This window comes from Aplidium turbinatum, chromosome 2 (genome assembly GCF_918807975.1).
Source record: "Aplidium turbinatum chromosome 2, kaAplTurb1.1, whole genome shotgun sequence".
NCBI classification, from domain to species: domain Eukaryota; kingdom Metazoa; phylum Chordata; class Ascidiacea; order Aplousobranchia; family Polyclinidae; genus Aplidium; species Aplidium turbinatum.
Window position 1 is genome coordinate 3,573,029 of NC_137473.1, and position 20,002 is coordinate 3,593,030.

Sequence of the window (20,002 nt, forward strand, 5' to 3'; positions counted from 1 at the left end):
TTGTGGACTCATCCCAGTAAGCAAAAGTTGACTTTTACATTGTTTCAACGTCTATCAAGATTGAAGCGATGCAGTCAGTCCCTTTTCTGGCTGAAATAGCTTCCACGATGTATCCAGAGCACTTGTTTACGGACAATAAGATCCAGTAGCGTTGACAGGGGTCCAGAGGGTACTTTTGGACCCCGCCCGAGATGATTTTAGAGACCGTTACCATTACAAGTGGCCAGGGAAATTGAAGAGACCACTTCGTATTCGTTGAGTATAGTGCGTTTGTCTTGAAGAGTCTGAATTTGGGGCCCGTATGTCTTATTGATTCTGGGTCCAAATCATCCTCTCAACAGCCCTGCTAACATCAGACCATGTTACTTCCAATCAACAAGGCATTGAAGTTTGCGATTACTTAGCTACTGGGTTAAGTGATTGTAACAACGATTACAATTACCCGGCTACAACGTTAAGTCATTGCAACAACGATTACAATTACCCGGCTACAACGTTAAGTGATTGCAACAACGACGCATTATTGATTTACAATTTCAAACTAACTTCAGCGAAACAAGTGTAAGGGAATGATGGCAACAACAGAGCAAACACCAGGCGTTCTTCAACAAAGCACAATGCTCGCCTTTCTAATTATGTTAATTTTATTCAAATTATGACTTGTGCTTACTCTTTATGATGGAAAACGTACAATACAATGAAATGTTCTTTTGTTATCTGTCAACGTGACAAAGTATTATTGCCAGGATGGCAGCTTGAAATAAGAACAAGAGATGTTGCTTTGAAGGCATTCTGTCTTTCAAGCTACTTCCCGATCTATTTTGTCATTACTTCATTGCGTCATTCATTACGCAATTCCAACAATACGCATACAACCAAATTACCGAAGATCAAATCGATTGTCGCCATCAACTCATCATTGTCATCAAGACAGTCGATATTATTAAGGAAAAAATGATGATAATGAAATTATGCAAGCACACATCAATCGTTGGTGTATGAATTACTAAATCAATCTGACAAACCAAGCTCTAAAATATGTCAATTATTTTATCACAAACACACATGCAATCTGATTGAACTGAAACAGAAAAGTACTTGTCACATCTTGAATGTACTAATGACGTACTTTTTCAATCACAAAATTTGGGCTTTCAACTGGGCGAAGACTTAGTTGCTTTGCACTAAAAATTGTTTTGACTACCTCATTCATGACACATTGGTTACGTAATCATGACGTCATGCACACGACCACCAATCATGCATTTGTTTTCACAAAAGAATAATCAAATTTCCGTTTTAACGGTTTTGCATGCGCCTGATTTGGTGTCACGTGACCACTCACGCAATCATAATTATGACGTCATACACGGTCACCTCCGTCTCGTCTTTTTCGCTTTCTCGATTTTTCGTCCGATTCTGGTCGATATATCCAGATTAATATCACTCAGGAACATCAATCGTGTCATTGTGAACATCATGTCATCAATCGAGAATGAAAACACTACGTCACCATGACATCATACCTTATTCTTGTCACGTGTCAAATCATTATTACGTCATTGGACAGTAGTATATAGCATCATTGAATTTATTGTCATTGCATAATATCTGAATTAAAACCAGCAACAAGCCAAAGGATGTTGCAGACTGTTGCAACCTCCTGGAGGTAATTCAGCATGCCAAAGCTTTCAACCTCCCAGCTCGGTCCTATGATTTGCCGGAAAAAGTTTCACTTAGCTAGAATATGTAGTTGAAACGCAAGTGGAAAGAATTATTTCATTACCAGATTCACAAGAGATGACTTAGCTTAGAGTTATGCTAAAACGCTGTCACGTTGTGTTTCCCTACACGTTTGCTAAAACTAGCCAATCCTATATCAAAGAAATGGCAACACTCCTTTTCTGCTGAAAACATCTATCTCAGCGAGCAAAATTTATCTTTTACATTGATTCAACGTCAACAGATGTTGAATCAATCTAGAAATAACCAATTTGTTAGCTGGGACATGACAGCTTTATTGAACGCGGCCACACTCACCTCTTCTGTTATCTGACGAACTCTGCAACTGGGCGAAAGCTTGTGACGTCAGAAGAATAACGATGACGTAACGCGTCCATTCCATCTCGGTGACGCAATATAAGCACAACAGCTCACCTAAAAACGCACGAATGGATGAGGATGAATGTTTTTACTAATCAAAGTGAGCTTTGCCGCACAGACTGTAAAGAATTTGAGATCATGTTTTCCTTACAACAATAAACGGTTTTCGCAAACTGCATCATTGCGAAGCAAATGCATTGAGAACTTTTTTAAGTTTGAAGTGTAGCCCTCTTGGAAAGATTGTTGATAAAAACATAAAACTGCGGTTTGAAAAAAATAATAAGGTCAAAAGTTTAAGATTTCATGATACAGTTTTGAGTCAGAATAATAAATAAGAAAGTATTGGACATCGTGGTACTGAGTGCGAAGAAACTCAACGGATTACAAGGACTCTTGTATAGACTAATTGTGCTTGAAGTGCTTTGAAAAGCCTTGAAAGGTTGCTGAGTGGATCTGAAGTAGGTAACCTTGCAAAGAGGCAAGTTGAAATTTTGCCACTTGTGTAGAAATAGAAAACAACGTCAAAAGTAAGTGTTCTGATCTTAACATTTCTTCGAGGTTTTCTAACATTGATGTGATGAAAAATGTTACATATTTGCACCGCAATCCACAATTGCAATCCACCAGAAAGTCAATACCACTCCTTAAACCGATGTGCTGATGTCAGCATATTTGCATGGAAACGTGTTACGCTTGCTTCCAGGCTTATCTGAGAGACTGATTACGAATTCCAAATTTGTAAAACCGGTTTGCATTAATTCTACCTCAAACTACGTTCAATCAATGTAAACAGTCCAAGCAGAATTGTCTGGTGTGTGCCAACGAAGGTCATTGATTGGTCCATGCGTTTCGCTTCAGCATTCAAATGCAGCAGGAATAAAGCGGAAAAAAATTTCAAGTTGTTCCATATGCACACATAGTCACTTTCCGATAGATGGTGGACAGGTTGTTAAGGCAACAGGGAAATGTGACTGATAAGTTTAGTTCCATTTCTTGCCTTACCAAGTCGTAAATTTGTCATCAAAAGACCAGCATCTTCATCATAAAGCCTTGCATCATGGGCTGGTCCGGCAGATGTTTGCAGGTGCACTCCCTTTTTCTTACAATCATTGATTCGATTCTTATGCTACTCTGGTATCTTGCGCAAGAAACATCGTGTCCATCTGTGGACATCTTTATGATCTTGGGATAAGTTTTCGATTCTTCTTTTCATTGACAGCCGCATATAAATATGTAGACCAAGTTAGCCTTTTTGGTTTGCAAATTATAATAATTTGCTTCTTCCTTGTCGTCGTAATATTCTGTGTCATGATTTTCCTCGTCATATAATGTTGTATAATCCTTTGAGATAGATTTGTCTTTACCAGGTGCAAACTTCCCATCAATGTTTCAAATATCATTATTATAATTTTCCATTGTCATGGCAGCAAATTGGAATTTGAAATTTCAAAGTGAGTTGGAGGTCCTCTCGTTCCATGAAAACCAGACGAAATTACGTCCCCGCATTGTTGGCGAACAATCCAGAGCTGCTAAAACTTGTCTAACATGAAACATCTAATAGTTGCGGAAGAACATATTAAGGATTTAAAATCATCAGTTACAAGACAATTGGTTGTCGCGACCAGCTCGGTGACGGGCAAATTGCCGCCTATATTCAAGCTCCAGTGAATAACCGGGGAAGGATTTTCAGATATTTCATAACCGAGCTCATTGTATTCATGGTGTATAGCCTGAAGGTAAAACATGATAAGTTATTGCTGATAAAATTACAGACTTACCTCTAAACTTGTCTAAGACTCTAAAGTATGAATACGATCAGTATGTCAGCATTTTCCCTAATCCTAAAATCATCTGTAACAACATAAAGTTTCACACAAAGTGTTTTATGAAGCACATTACTGTTGAGATTGTGTCATTCATTCTATGCGAAGATTGCCATTGTCGGGTATCGAAGCAGTACTTATAAAATATTTCTTTGAAATAAAGGATCCAAAATAGGCTATATTTCTTTTTTCCGATGCTTCTGCTTGTAAATTTTAACCAGTCTTTTCATTTCATTCATCTGCAGCAACATGTAGCCTACGTCTACAATCACAATTCATACGTCATCAATTAAACAACTCAAACGTCATCAATCACAGTTCATACGTCATCAATTAAACAAATCATTCGTCATCAATCACTTTACATGAACACAATTTATCGTTCATGTAATAGATCAATAGTAATTAATAGAAGATCATCAAATTGATACTGTGGAAAGATAAGACAGTTTAAAATTATTTCAAAATTTTTATTTTCAAAACGAAAAACCAATAAAACATATGAGAACGTGTCATTGCAATTGTCATGTTCATATTTCTCAGTTTAAGTGTTTCAAGTTTACAGCAAATTTTAAAACGGTTTGCTCTGTTCAACGCAATACTTTCGCAGAGAACATTTGCGTGTGGTGTTCTTGCCAGAAACTAAAACAAACTTCATTCTTCTCTTATCTAAGAGAAACTTCGAACAACGCAGTGCTACAGAATAATACTGTAGGCTATTTTAAATTTCTTTTTTTGATCGCTTGGTATTTACGCAAACTTACGTTGTTTTGTGTAAGTTTAACATCTTTTTTGAAGAAAAAAAATAAGGTAGATTTTTCCGAAGCTAAATTATAACAAAACATTTGTGTCTTTTTGCAAAAATGTAACGTCGTTGAGATTTAAAGTTGAAGTCAAAACAAAAAAGCCATTATATTGGATTTAATCCCAAGTACAAACACTTAAGCAATTTCAGGGGTACAAGAATCATCATACCGCAATCATCTCCACACAAGGTCTGCACATCGGCTTATTAACACACACCAGGTAGCACACACGTACAGAATGCGTGTTCGTGGCGACGTCCATCCGTCTTTTGAGGAAACCAGGTTGAATTGTTGCTCTTGACACTTGACGATCATAAACCAGTCACGTGGCACCATTCATGCGTGTCAAAACACATTCACAACTTTTCGCCATTGAATAACGCGTGACAAGATTAGCTTTGACAAGATTATGGTGACAAGACAATAGTCTATTAGGTTTACAAAATTTATTGCAAGACCTGAAGCCATTGCATTTTCATTGCAATAGTCTTCTCTCATATTTTAAAAGTAGGCTATGATGTTAAACTCACATAATGTGACTTTGGAGAAACATTCAAGCGAAATAGGTCTTATCTGTGAGGGAACGTTTTGGCGTATGCAGGCTAACGTCGGTGGTTAAAGATTTAGATTAAGTAGACGGGAAGGTAAAAGCCAATCTTCGTATTCACTTTCAGGCATGGTAGTGTCTTGCCAATCACAGACACAGCATCTCAAGGCAAAATCGGTTGATCAATGTTTACCATGTTAGTGATTAGGTGGCGATCAAGGTAAAATGGTAAAACACATGAAGCTGTAAAAGAGCGAAATGTCCCTCTAGTTACCCTTAGCTTGAGCCGATAGTTACGTCACCAACCGCAATTTATTTGTCGACATGACATCATAGTCGCTTTCACACAAACTCAATCGGATTATATTTAACAACTACATACACATCCTTTTTCAGACTTGCATCTGCACGAAGGGAGAGCACTGCTGGTCATATAAACTATAATTATAATTTATGTGGCTTTGTACGACAGGCACCGCAGTATCTCTTCCTTCAATTTTATTATTTTAAAGCAATCCATTTAAAAGAAGCTGCTTTCAATAAACGAACTTTATATTTCAGTTTATAGTTTACAACTTTACATGCATAAGTTCAGTCGGTAAAAAATTCTTTGGAATTTAAAAGTGCAAAGATGTACATTGTACTCCAAGGCCCCTAGATTAAGGATCAAAAATCCCTAACCATACACCAAGGAAAAAAGGCTAGGCTTCCCGCTGGAAGTCAACATCGGGACATTTGAAAGGGGAGTTTTGAATTCACGCCAGTGTTGGAAGAATTAATTAGCCTACAAAGAAAATTTTGTATCTTCATACACACATAAGATACACTACGTTCACGATATGTTTTCACTTTGGTTATAATACTATTACTAACACAACAAATTTACAATAGATTTTACTATGAAGATGGCATGGTCAGCTTATTTTTTGTATAATTGTGGAGGCCAACTTCATGTGACTGTATTTATTATACTTCAGAAGAGTCAAAACGATTTCGTGCTTTTAACAAGTTTTGACAGTTCTAAAGTTGTTAGAGCATCAGCAAGACATAACTTGGCGGTGAGTCATAGCGGCATCGCTGCGTGGTCAAAAACGAACATGGAAACTTGTTTGAGTCTAAACGTAGCGCGGGCGTTTATCAAACAAACCACCATGATGTGTATCAAGGCAGTTGCACAGCGTTCGTGCAGCCACGGATGCAACGAAGTCACCAAGAACTCGTCAGTAATCGACTGAGCTTGCGTTGCTGGTATGTCAGCGAAAAATAAAGTGAAATTTTGTCTTTGAAAACAAAACTAATCTTGTCGTTCTAATTCATTGTCAACCTCGGACTAGGGGTTGCAGCAACGCCCAGTAGCGTTGACAGAGGTGCTCACTGCCCATGAGGGACTTTTGGGCCTAGGTCCGGGAGGGTTTTTGCTCTTTTTGGGACCCGTAACCTTCCAAGGGGCTCGGGAACTTAAAGAAACCACTTGGCCTTTGGATTTAGTTTTTGTTTTTAAAAGTGTGTTGATTTAGGGCCCGAGAATCTCATTGGTACCGGGCCCAAATTATCCTCTCAATGGCTCTGGCAACGCTTCTTGGATTATAGATGAAACAGAGGAGTCGGAGTCGTATAATATATTTTTCGCCCGTATATTATTTGAATCCACCGCCCTGATTTTTAGTACGACAGCCTATCTCTAATTCTTTTTAGTTTTTGAAAAAAAAAACAGAAAACTTCTACTAGCAAAGTTTTGTATTACATAGCTTATAAATGCTTTAAAAGTGTTTGTAGTAGAAAGGGGCAGTTTTAATTCATGTACAATCTTTATGCTTCTGATTGGTTTTCTCCTTGACTCAAGTATCGACTTTACATCAAATTATGAATAAGCTCGAAAACCGATCAAAAACGAATGAATTATGCATAGACTGTAACTTAGCATCCTTCAAAGTAAGACAATGTTCAGATGGCAATAACAATATCACTTCACAAGGTTGCCAATCTTGCAGTGGAATTCAGAAAACGTTGCGCCTGCAGAAAATATTTGAAAGATTGAGGTCCTTACAAAATTACGTCAATGGTATCAGATAAACTACAGTCAACACATAACTAAGTTAAAGGAAGTAGGCTACTTTGATCATTATGTCTGGTTACATTGTCTCACAATCCACTAAAAATTAAAGCAATAAAAGCAAAGTATGGTGTTTTACTACAACTTAAGAGGCATAGCGGTCAGTGGAGTGGTGCCTCACTCCACCGGCCCGTATTCAAAACTCGCTGCTGCCACGGGAAACCTCGCTTAACTCTTGGGAATCGTAGTAGAAGCGTTCACGCCGCGATTCCTGTCAGCTCACTACACAGTAGGAGCTGCGAATTCTACTAAGCCTTCTATAGATACTTCGACAAATGAATTTTTATTCATTCGACAGAACACATCATACTATTGTGACGTCATTGTCACACAAGGTCTTCCAAAATGTATCAACTTTTTCATACAATTTTTATGATGTGGATTTTCGCCCAAATGATATTTGCTACACAGTCTCGATTTCAACACGTTCAAGGGATGCATTATAATTATTGGCATGCATTGTATATGCAGAGATTCTGAAACAAATACACCTATTGGTCGTAAATTTATCATCGTAAACTCAAACAAAAGTCGTGAAATTAAACCTATAATCTACAGTGCAGTAATTCCTAATTTGTTGCTTACTGTACACATATCATCATAAAACTTAGAGCATCTAAATCATCAACAATGTTCGTACCACGTTAAAATCCTCGATTAGCGAACTTGACAAGTGATAAAGCCGCAGTTAACGACCTACATGCTTTCTGGCAGTAAGATGTCTCAACTGCTCGATACATCTGTTAATGACCTTGTCTGCTGTGAGTAATCGCTCGCGTATGCCGTCATAATTAACGATGGTGACGTTTAAATGAGGGAACGTTTACGTTCAATCTACAAATAATGTACTTGCGGATATTTTGTAAAAATACCCAACGAAATTCAGTTACATACAAGTAATTTCTGTAGCTAATAAAATCATCCCTTGGATTGCTTACAATTTGCAAGTTTATTGAACAGCGCCTTGAACTGTCTCTCTCAAGTATGTTTAAAAAGTTCGTTTTAAATCAAAGCATTTCCTAACTAGATCATTGTATTTCAACTTGGTCTCCAAATGTAGTTCAGCTTACCGACCTTGGATAAGATTAGCTGCTTCTGCCAGCAGGATACCAACTTGTGCTGTTTTGTCGATTTCCGCTTGAATTCTTCCCAAAGCCAACTCCACCACTTAGCAATGCCACTGCCCTGTCTCCTATCAACTAAATTAGCTTTTTGGTGGAAACATTCTTCGAATTCTTTTTGAAAACCTGACCAGTCTAGCAAGAAGCTGCATCGCTAACACGAGCAAACGAACTGACAATGAACGCAAGGACCTGCGACGTCACAAAGACCCGTCTGTGACACAATAATAAAACAAGCCTAAAAAGGTTAATTCGCTGCCACGTTCCGATTTATAAAAATGCAAAAGGTGAAGAACCGAAGACTAAACTTGCGACGAAGCCGCGCTCCAACGACGACCGTTAAAAGAATGCTCGCACACAGCTATCAAAACATTGCGGTTGTTCGGTAAGAAATAAATTGCTTCTGTCATGGCCAGCTTGCCAAACCTCGCTGACAAGGACGAGAAGTGGGTAAGTTTGTTGGAGGGAAGGCAAGTATCGTTTCTAACACTAGTATTCGGGGAGTAAGTGGCCAGATAGCAAATACTTTCTTTTTTTCATTGATTCAACATCTGCAGATGTTGGAAGTGCAAAAATTCATATGAAAGTAACTGAGTTCCTGACTAGGTAGACTAATAACATAAGAAAATATATTTTGAACTCTTGAAAAGTTTCGCTTTAAAAATTTGTACCTCGTGACTCTACTTGGAAGTAAGGCAGTGTCCAAAGATCGGAGTAAACTTTTGAAAAGTCTTTAGTATGACCCAACAGGGACTAGGTAGACTAATACCAATGCCGACCAATTCAGAGAAGGACACACAAGCCACTAAGCTTTCCAGCGGGTATTCCCATAGTAGCGACGAAGACCGAGACATGCTGCGTTGCAAAAAGTGCTGTGACAATATTTTGTTCTTCTAGCAGTTTCTTGTGTCAATGCTAACGGGTAAAGTCGGTAAACAATCTTTTTCAATTATGACGAGATGATGCAACAACGCGTGAGCACCTTTCTTTTGCTTTTCGTTTTCTTATCAGGTTTTCGATTTCTCTTGATTACAAGACCAGCAAGATGAAAAACAGCAGCCAAATTTTAACTTTTTTTGTTACTTTAACTTCTATCAACGTTAAAATGACGTAAAAATTAAAGATATTTGCAAAAAAGTTTCCATCGTTAGTACTTATTTTATTAAAACCCAACAGCGTAACTTAACACAAGAAATGACAAAACTATCTCAGTTGAAAAAATTGACCCTGCATAGCCTTGTTTCAAAGTAAATACAAAATATGTGTTGAATCCCAAGAAATATTTACTTTCCGAACAATGTTTGTCCCGATAATGCATGCAATATGTACACACAGGTAGCTGAGAAAATAGTAACTTTAACTTCAACAACATTTTACACAGAATAGCAAGCACATTCTTCCCTTTTAAGCTTTTAATAGGGTGACAAAGACAAATTAATTACTTTGCATGTTTAGTTGTTTTACAGCAACATAGTTTTGTTTTCTGCCATGCTAGATAGCCCCTGATTAAGTCTAGACCTGATTTAGCCCCCTAGAGAAGGTAGCTGCATTGCTGCAACAACGTTGACGGGGGGTCCAGGATTACTTTTGGATACGGGTCTGGGATGATATTCGGGGCCCGTAACGTTTCCCAGGGTCCCGGGAACTTGGAGAAACACACATTCTTGGGATGTAGTGCGTTTTTCTTGGAAGTGTCTTAATTGGAGGCCAGGGAATCTCGTTGTTACGGGCCCAAATTATCTTTTCAACTGCCCTGGTCAGTGGTGTCTGATTGAAAAAACGTCGAAATAAATGCCGATTACCACATGGAACACCTTGTAATAGTTTAGGTTGGTTTGCGCCACTAGAACGTATCATATTTTACTAAAATGCAGAAGTGTTTCTTTTGCAGACTGCCATCTCAGCGACTACTCAGAAAACAACAGCTTACTTCATTACATTGATTCAACGTTTCTAAGCAACGTGAGAATTCAGCTTTGGGCTGTCAGGTCTGCTTCACCTTTTCCAGCCAGCTAATCAATCCTTTTGTAGATCGATTAAACATCTGCGGATGTTGCATAAATGTACAAAAAAACAAATTGCCTGTCTGGTGCTGATTGGATTCCAAACTAAACTCAATTTCAAGTTTTTCTCTAGCACCAATACTCGGTATTCATTGTGACATTACGAGCGGGGCGCGTGCTGAAGCTCGAAAAGGAACAAGTTTGTTTGTTTATGCCGCAATAAACAACATGACGTCACTATCAACATTTCGATTGAGAGCGCTTTATGAAACCAGACACTTTACACGCGAACGAGAAGTACCACACACTCTATTTGCACAAGCCTGGCTAATGAAACCACAACGACAACTTCAAGGAGAAATACAGGACTTATAGTTTACCTCGATCTAAATAAATATCTGCGTCTAAAAAAATTCATAAAACTGACTTGAATTTTTTAATTTATTGCTTACTAAGATACGTAATGACCGACAATGTGTCGCTAAGGCAGGAGAAAATATTTCATTCAGCATTTAATAATAAATTATTCCACCATGGCAAAATTTATTTTGTATTGCAATAAGACACGCGTGCAGAGACCGCGCTGTGTCGAACAGCAAGTCGTTTGCCATTAACTCCCAATCTTGATACGTCATAGTTCAACCGATAAGCCGAATCTTATTACATTGATGCAACGTTGCAAAGCTCAAATGAACATAAAAAGTTGCTCGATTTGTTGTTTGTTTCACCAATTATGACGAAATAAGTGCAACACTTAAAGAAATTGTTTCAAATTTTCAGATTGTGTCGCCTTGAGGGGTGGCGCCCGCGTGGTCATGCACAACCCGCCTTCCGTTGTGCATCTGACGCTTATTCAACCTCACATAACGTTGATTACACAAATAAAAATATCACGAAACAGCTCAGAAGATCTATTTTAAAAGATCTTTCTGCTGAAGTCAAGGCTGAAAAATTAACAACAGAATTTAAAAATCTGCCTGTTGTTTAGTGCTCATCCAAAGATACGAATTCTTTCCTCAAAAATCTAATGTCCATAAAAAAAACTTAACTTTTTCGATACAGTCCAAAAAAAATCAAACATTTAAAATCAACTGATAAATCTTTGCTTACTGTCCCAGGCTATAGGCTACCTCCGTTGCTGCACTAAATGCTAGGGCTGAAAGCACTCCTGCTTCCGCTTTAACGTTCAAATAAAAAGTAGCGTACAGTACAGTAGAGTAGCGTACAGTACGACGCAACTTGATACAACCTCACAAAGATGATGTTGATCAGACCCAAGTGTATTTTATTTATGATGTCGTGTTTACGCTGTGACGTCACAAGGCCAAACAGGCGACTTGTTATTTACTTGCAATGAAAGGAAGAAAGTATTTACCACTGAGAAGATTAACATAGCCACCATTATTTATACATTCATCTAATCCGCTTATACTTTAAGCTTTTAATTTTTCTAAAATATGTCGCTGTTTATCAAATTAATGCGCGACGAATATAGATCAGATAAAATACTAGACAAAAGTCATCAACGCGAATATACATTGTGGTTATTTGGTAATAAATGCAATCATAATCCTTTTGTGAGAAAATAAAAATACAGTTTACAATCTAATACTGACGCACTATTGTTGATATAGACTGCATAAACTAAGCCTTTTTATTCTTTTACTTCTCTAGTGCATAACAACAATCTGTTTTTAAATATCGCTGTATCTATCGCAGATATGAATAATTAAATATTGCTTTCGACGCTTCATAAAGACTACCAGCGCAGCCGTTTTGAGGCGTAGTCGACAAGATTGCAACCCTGCATCTTTTTACATAACTTTCGATAAACTCACTGCTTCAAATCAAATTTGTGAATAATGCTCAATTGAATCTAAACTCTCTGGTTATTTTCCATTTTGTTACTATTATTATTATCTATCGATTGCCTGGTAGGTATGTACACTCTCGTCGTTCTGCTAAACCAACTCACCAAATAAACTTTTTCCAGGTTTGCACAAACAGGAAAACAAGCAACTTATTTGCTTTCAATTCAATGTGTAAGATCTTGACTTGCTCGCGCCATCTGCCGACAAAATTCGAATTCAGTTTGATCTTGGAAAGGATGGAGCGATAAACATCAATGCTGCTTCGAGCCTCATCTCTCATAGCAGTACCGACTACGATTTTGCAGCAAGCTAGCTACTATGTATTAATATTGCTAATGCTATTGCATGTCGATCTTGAAAATAATGCAATTTTTATCGGTTTTGGCCTCTGGGCTTAATCTGTACCGCTATCATCATTGCTTCGGGAGCATAAAGAAACTAAATTGCTGCAGTTTCAAAATTGAAGAAGAGAGTAGAAGTTTCAAAGTATACATTCAGCTAAAGTGCCACAAGGTGTCTTAATGTGCACTTAAGGTGCCATTCGCAGTTTACTCATTGACAATACTCCACAGCACTACTTTATTGTAGCTGGTATATTTTTGAATGTAGTCTATTGTTTTTGTTTTGCATATTTAGCCTAGTTGTAAGCATGAACCAAGTGACGTACGCAAAGGGGGGGAGGGGGCATTCGGACATGCCCCCTGCCCCTTTCAAAAAATGTTTCTTTTTTAGCGTTGTTGTAATTGTGTAAGCTGTGAGAGTGATCTAGGGCAGTAGGGTGGTATTAGTAAGCGCTCCTGTGCCCCCGGTTGGGGGGCAACGACTGTGTAAGAGCTCACTCATTGAAGATTTTTTTAATGTTTTTTTTGACTGTTTGAAATGAAAAAATAGTGAAAACACTGCCACAGAAGCTCGACATTTCATAGCTTAGGTTGCAACCATCGGGTTTTGTATTGTTGATCATCATTTGACAACATGACTATTTTAAATTAGCGAACCCAGTGAATTTATTGTATTTTGTAAGAGTTTATTCAAAAATTGATCCTCCTCGCTCGCTTTCTTGGAAAATACCTTTTCAACTGTTAATAGCATAAGACTTGTCCAACATTAAACGCGCGCGCAACGGCGAAGATGTTCAATATTGCAGCCAAAAGCGTTGACAGGGATTATCCAGGAATACTTTTACATTTGGGTAAAAACAAATGAAATCAACACAAAATTTTGCATTTTAAAACCTCGACAACACCGATTGTGATGAAAATCACATCATTAGTAAAAATGTATGAAAAAATCATTTTCCCAAAATTTTGTCTTTCTACGTCGAGTACTTTGCGAGATAGAGTGATTTGAAATTTTAATCATTTTCACCACTTGATGGCGCCATTTTTCACATTTTTACCCATATCTCCGCCAATTTTCATTGTAGAGATATGGTTGATAGCTCATTTGAAAGGTAATTTTAAGCTCTATCAATCTATTTAAAAATAATGAAAATTTATTTAATAATGAAAGAGGAATGTTGAAAGATTCTTGGTTGTAAACTTTTTATTTAATAATGAAAGAATAATAATGAAAGATTCTTGGTTGTAAACTTCCGACAAGCATAGCAAAAATATATATTTTCAAAATCAAAACTTTTTTTATTTTTTTTAAAATTTGATTCTTCTTCTACAGCCATGCAAAATATTGTGTTGTGTTTTGACCATTCTGTGTGTTTTTTTTAATAATTTTATTTTCCTTAGTCAAATTTTTTTTTTTCTGTTTATCCTTACTAAATTTTTTATACGTATCTGCAGGATTGCTTACATGGGAATTAGTAACAAGCTAAATGCTGTGATAACTTAATTATAAATAAGTACAGCTTCGATGAAGAGGAGGTTTTCAACTCTTCATACAGTGTGTCTTCAATATAATTAAGCAAGAAGAGACCGGGAGTTATACAGAGGCAGATGATTTAAATTATTTCTATATTTTTGCAATGCTGCAACATTTTGAAAAATACAAATTCGGCTTGAGGAATGAAGTTGGCTGCTGTAGCAGTTTGTATTGCGTGTGTCAGGAAATCTTTAAATAATATTATACAACATAGCTTTTTGTAGGTTCTAAAGATGAAATCCAATAGCCAAAATAAAATGATAAAAATTCATGAATAAGCAATGACATTGTCGACCGTTACCTTCAGAAGTTAACTATAAGCAAATATAAATAATTTTAGTGGACATAACTCACTACTAGACTACTAATAAAATATACAGACAGTAAAAGCTGGTCACCTTATTTGAACAAGTCAAAAATATGCAATATCAGTGTTCCCTCCAAGGTTTTAATAATATTAATTTCTGTTACAGGGGAAATCCACTCAAAGCTAACTGTAGTTTATAAAATACCAAAAAATCCACACTTTACAAACATGCCAATGAAAATTATGCAACTTTATTTGATTGGAAGCAATCATCAAATCAATTTTGGTGATTAGGAGGTGTGATTACGTCATAGGGTGGGCATGGCTCTATACTTTGCATGCAAAATTATAACATTATCGCGAAAATGAAAGTTCTGGCACAAATTCCAAGCAGCAGCTATTTCATAGCAATGCATTAACTTTCATTTTAAACCACGAAAATCGAGTACCAGTATGCCAAAAGTATGAACACTGAATCTTTGTTATCGTGACCGTACTGTTAATTTGCATGCAAAGCAGAAAGTACTGGTACTGTATAGGGCTATGCCCACCAAATGACGTAGACACACCTCATAATCACCAGAATTGATTTGCTGATTGATTTCAAATGAAAGTTCTAAGTTGCACAAAACCTTAAAAACATTTAGATGTAGTCCTAGAATATTGCTTAAAATACATATTTTACATAAATAACTGACTTTGGTGGGAACACTGCATTACACGTTAGTTCACTGTTCAAGTTGCAATTGAAGTTTTAAAACTAGCATCTGTTCGGCATGCAACAACTCGTTGTTGGTGAGGGAATATGTCCTTTCAGAGCTTGAAGTAGTTTGAGGATCCACTGATGAAAGTGGAGAATTGCGTGGCACTATCAGAACACCATCTTTTCTTGGCAATGAATATGATGATACAGGACCATGGGGATGCAGAAATTTTAGTTCAAGCTCATCATTACTCATGAACTTCTTCTAAACATATGCTAGCCACCAATTCTTCTCATACACGCATGTAACATATGAGGTAATTTCTTCCCATTGTAAAATTTTTGAACTGTGTTTGTTGTTGATTGTTACGGTGGAAAAATTGGATGACGATGAATATTCTTTGACTACCGTATCAGCTTCTCATTAGATTTCGTCAGTGGTTCAAAGAAATGTAATTTTTGTGTACCTGGAATCGGGTTTGCATAGGAAAACCTTTCTTCAAGGTCCGATGCATCATCATCATCATAATCCATCGTCAGTTTGTTCCCCACTAGTGGGGGTGGCCGATTGTTTCTGCGCAGCAATTGTTTTTATCCCTTTTCTCCATTTCACCCTGTCCCTTGCATCTTCCTCCTTCAGTCCAACATTTTTAAATTCATCCTTCACTTGTTGTTTCCACGTTCTTCTTGGACGACCGCGTTTCCTCTTCCCATCCACCTTTAGATCTAGTGCCTTTCTAAGAAAACTTCCTTCCTCCCTCCTTATCACATGTCCATACCATCTTACTCCATTTGCCCTTGCCATTTGATCTATGGTCTCTCTCATCTCTAGCATATCCAACAATTCTTCAGTCCTTTTTTCCCTTCTCGTTTTCACCCCACACATTGCTCTCACCATTGACCTTTCCGTTCTTCTCAGGATTGCCAGTTCACTCTCTCTCAATACCCATGTCTCGCTACCATATAGCATTGCAGGCCGCACACAGCTCCGATATACTTTTCCTTTCATCCTTAGTGAAAATTTTCTGCCATACAACATTTTCCCACATTCCCTGAACTTTGCCCAGCCCAATCTTGCCCTTGTTGTCACCGCTGCTTCACATCCACCACTTCCATCTATCCGATCACCCAGATGATCGTTTAATTTCTTCATCCTCAACATACAAATATTTCACTTATTGTTAAGCTCTTTTCTGCCCAAACAAAAAGTTGCGTTGGTGTTTGAATGTGGTCATCAGACACTCTTTGTAGGCTGGCTTTGGCAGCCAAGTGTTTTATGGTACCTTCTACTCCATCACAGCGGCCTTTTCTATGTGATGGTAAAATAGATTGCCTTTTTTACAAGAAACTTAAAAGATTGCAAATATATGAATAGATGACGTTGAAAGGTGTGAACAGTTACAGCATTGTGTTGAAGAGTATCAGAAATTAGGGCCAAATAAATGTGTTTCAGAAAAGTACCGTAGATGGATCTTCAGCAGTAGGGAAATTGTGGTAAATTACAATGGGTGAACGGTAGCCTGCATATTTGTCCATGTACAATGATAACTTTGAGCAGCATCTTACACAAAAAAAAGAGTAGCCTAATTTTCAGCAAAAACACCCAAAATTATAACAGAGCCATCAATTTGTTGTTTCATTCGATTCAAACTTGCAGATTGTTGCTTAGCTATAAAATCATGTCTTTGAAGGATCAATAGTTTTTCCAACAGGCTCTCTACAAATTTGTCTAGGGGTCTATTAAGGTTTCCAAATGTGTGCGGTCAACAGTTCAGCTGTTTTTATTTATTTATTTCAACAGACACCCATGCTTTGTATGTGATTGAATCAACGAGCAGGTTTTCTTCAAATATTTCCGTGATCATACGTTTAAGGTCATTGATATGACTACATTTATCGCATAGGCTAGTCCAAGAAAACATTTTGGTTGAGCACTGAGCAGGGTTGCAAGCTAGGTGGGCAAGTAGGTGTTTGTAGCTAACTATTGTAAAGAAATGATTCAAATTAACTTTTGAAGCATTGTTTGCATGATGGAAAGAACACAGAAGTATTTAATGTGCTGCCAAAACATCATGGCTATTGATTTAATGCTGGCTTAACCAGCGCAAACTATGCAATAGCCAATAGGTAATATATTTTACATCTGACTGATAGTTTTGTAGTAGAAAGCAAACATTGTTTCAGTAGATCAAAATTCTAGAAGGCACACTGCATTGTATATGACAACCTGAAACCCACATACCATGCATGCACCTTGCCTAGTGTCCTTTCAAGATAGCTACAGTACAGACAAGATAGGCTATACAATGCAACCTGATAGGCTACAATGTCATGCAGAGCAAACTATGGTGAATTGTTAGAGCAAGGAAAATGAACTGATTACAAAAACACACAGAATGGTCAAAACACAACACAATATTTTGCATGGCTGTAGAAGAAGAATTAAATTTAAAAAAAAATAAAAAAAATTTTGATTTTGAAAATATATATTTTTGCTATGCTCGTCGGAAGTTTACAACCAAGAACACAACATTCCTCTTTCATTATTAAAAAAAGTTTCATTATTTTTAAATAGATTGATAGAGCTTAAAATTATCTTTCAAATGAGCTATCAACCGTGTGTCTACGATAAAAATTGGCTGAGATAGGGGTAAAAATGTGAAAAATGGCGCCATCAAGTGGTGAAATGGATTAAAATTTCAAATCACTCTATCTCGAAAAGTACTCGACGTAGAAAGACGAAATTTTGGGAAAATGATTTTTTGTTACAGGGCTTCAAATCATGTAATTTTCATTAAAATCTGAGAGATTCGGGTTTCGGTGCTGTGTTGATTTCATTTGTTTTTACCCATTTGCGATTATTTTATTAATTCAAAAACTTTTTAAGGGGAGGAGGGGTTTGCATTCGGAAAAAACTCCATAACGCTAAAAAAATTTTAGCTACCGTCAGCTTACTTACGTCAGCTTACTTACGTCAGCTTACTTTTTGTCAGCTTACTTTAGCTACCGTCTTACTTACTTTTTGCATAATATAGCCTACGTTCTTCTAGTGCAGAGGTGACGAACCTGCGGCCCGTCAAAGAATTTTGTGCGGGCCGCAAAACAATTTGACAATCGCTCATGCATTAAAGACATCTCAAAGCTGTTTTATGCCTTCACTGGTAGGCTACACCTTTCCTTTGCTATTTTCTTGCCCTAAACACTAACTTTCAGGGTTTAAAGTTAGAAAATAGGAAAGCTATAAGGTAAAGTTGTGAAAACACTATTCACCAACTTCACCTTGTATTTTTGGTCGATTTTTACTGTTGTATGTTTCGATTCTGCGAAAGATAATTTCAACTGTGTTGGTTTTATTACTTCCATCTGTCGTTTGTTACTTTTTATGAATAATATCTTGAGTCGCTTCTAAAAGATTTCATAGTAGCCTAGGTTACGATTAAAAAGTTGTGTGGCCCGATAACTCGATTGGTCTGATGCAAATGAATCAGTAGATAAAAATAAATAAAATAAATTACAAAGAACTGTGTAATTTTCGCTACAGTTTGTATGTGGTCGTCTTGTGTAGCATAGCCAATACAGCCTTTCAAAAACTACTGTAGATGCTGAGCTCGCAAGCAATCCCGATTTCGTGCAGGTGCAGTGTTCCAAAGCATCCAAACTTGCAAATTTATTCATCCTGATGTAAAATTGATAAAAATGTTGTTTGGTGTCTGCCAACTTGTCTAGGCTACAATCTGCCATGCTTCTCAAGAAAGCGATCGCCTCAAAGAGTTGTTTGTATTTTTTCAAATTTGCTTTCTAGACATCGTCATTTTATTTCTGTGTAGCCCTTCAAAGCGAAAACAACGCTTGCCAAAACATAGCAAGGTGTGAAAAAAAATGACAGCGGCATTAGTTCCTATACATATATATATATATTTTTTTTAATTTGTTTGCATCAGGCACTAAAGAGACAGGCCCATATTCATAAACACAACACAAATCACAAAACACACACGGTTACATATAGCCTACAAGCAAAACGTATGCGTATATAGTCACGTTATAGTGAGACGCATAGTCAGAAGAAGCATAACACTCTGAGGTAAAAACTGCAACTAACCACTAGTTAGATGAGACCTGACAGCGGTTGACAAAATTAAATATACGATTTCGGAATAGGGCATGAAACGTAGGAATATGATGGTACGTCTGAATACTACTAATGCTAACACGCCTCGGTAATTTATGCAATGTTCGAAATGCATTATTGTAAGCCACACGCAATTTATTCATAGCCTACTTGAGGATAAGTAGCCTATCTGGCCCACAGTTGACTGGAGTAGCCTACATAGGTAAACAATACGTGCGAAATAGTAGGCTACATTCATTACAGCGGAAGAGCAGTTAGAAAAGTGTGAACGTAGCATGTTCGCTGTACAATATAACTTATAGCTCTAACTTGGCGCTTAATGTCATCGTCATCAGACAAAAACTTGTTTAGCCTACAACAATGCCTAGATACTTGACAGTGTCAACAAATTTGATATAAGAAGTTAGTTAAAGAAAGAAGTTAAAGAAGTTAAATTGCAAAACAAACCCTGGATCACAAAAGGAATTCTTAAATCCATAAAGACAAAAAATAGACTATATCGAGCGTGCTATAAGCACAAAGATGACATGAAAATAAAGAAATATAAAGCTTACAATAATCGCTTGGTGCATATAAAAAGAATATCTAAAAGACAACA

The 20,002-nt window shown here is 37.1% G+C and overlaps 1 protein-coding gene across 1 annotated transcript in view; it reads right to left on the reverse strand.

Annotated features, from left to right (window-relative positions):
* Positions 1-3,953, reverse strand: part of LOC145785752 (uncharacterized) — a 43,166-nt gene extending 39,213 nt beyond the window's left edge. Inside the window, exons 1-2 of the mRNA XM_082597463.1 lie at positions 3,882-3,953; positions 2,041-2,157 (exon numbers count right to left, since the gene is read on the reverse strand). Coding sequence (XP_082453589.1) covers positions 2,041-2,125 — 85 coding nt within the window. The 5' untranslated portion in view covers positions 2,126-2,157; positions 3,882-3,953. The remainder of the gene's footprint in view (positions 1-2,040; positions 2,158-3,881) is intronic.
* Between the last annotated feature and the right edge of the window lie 16,049 nt (positions 3,954-20,002).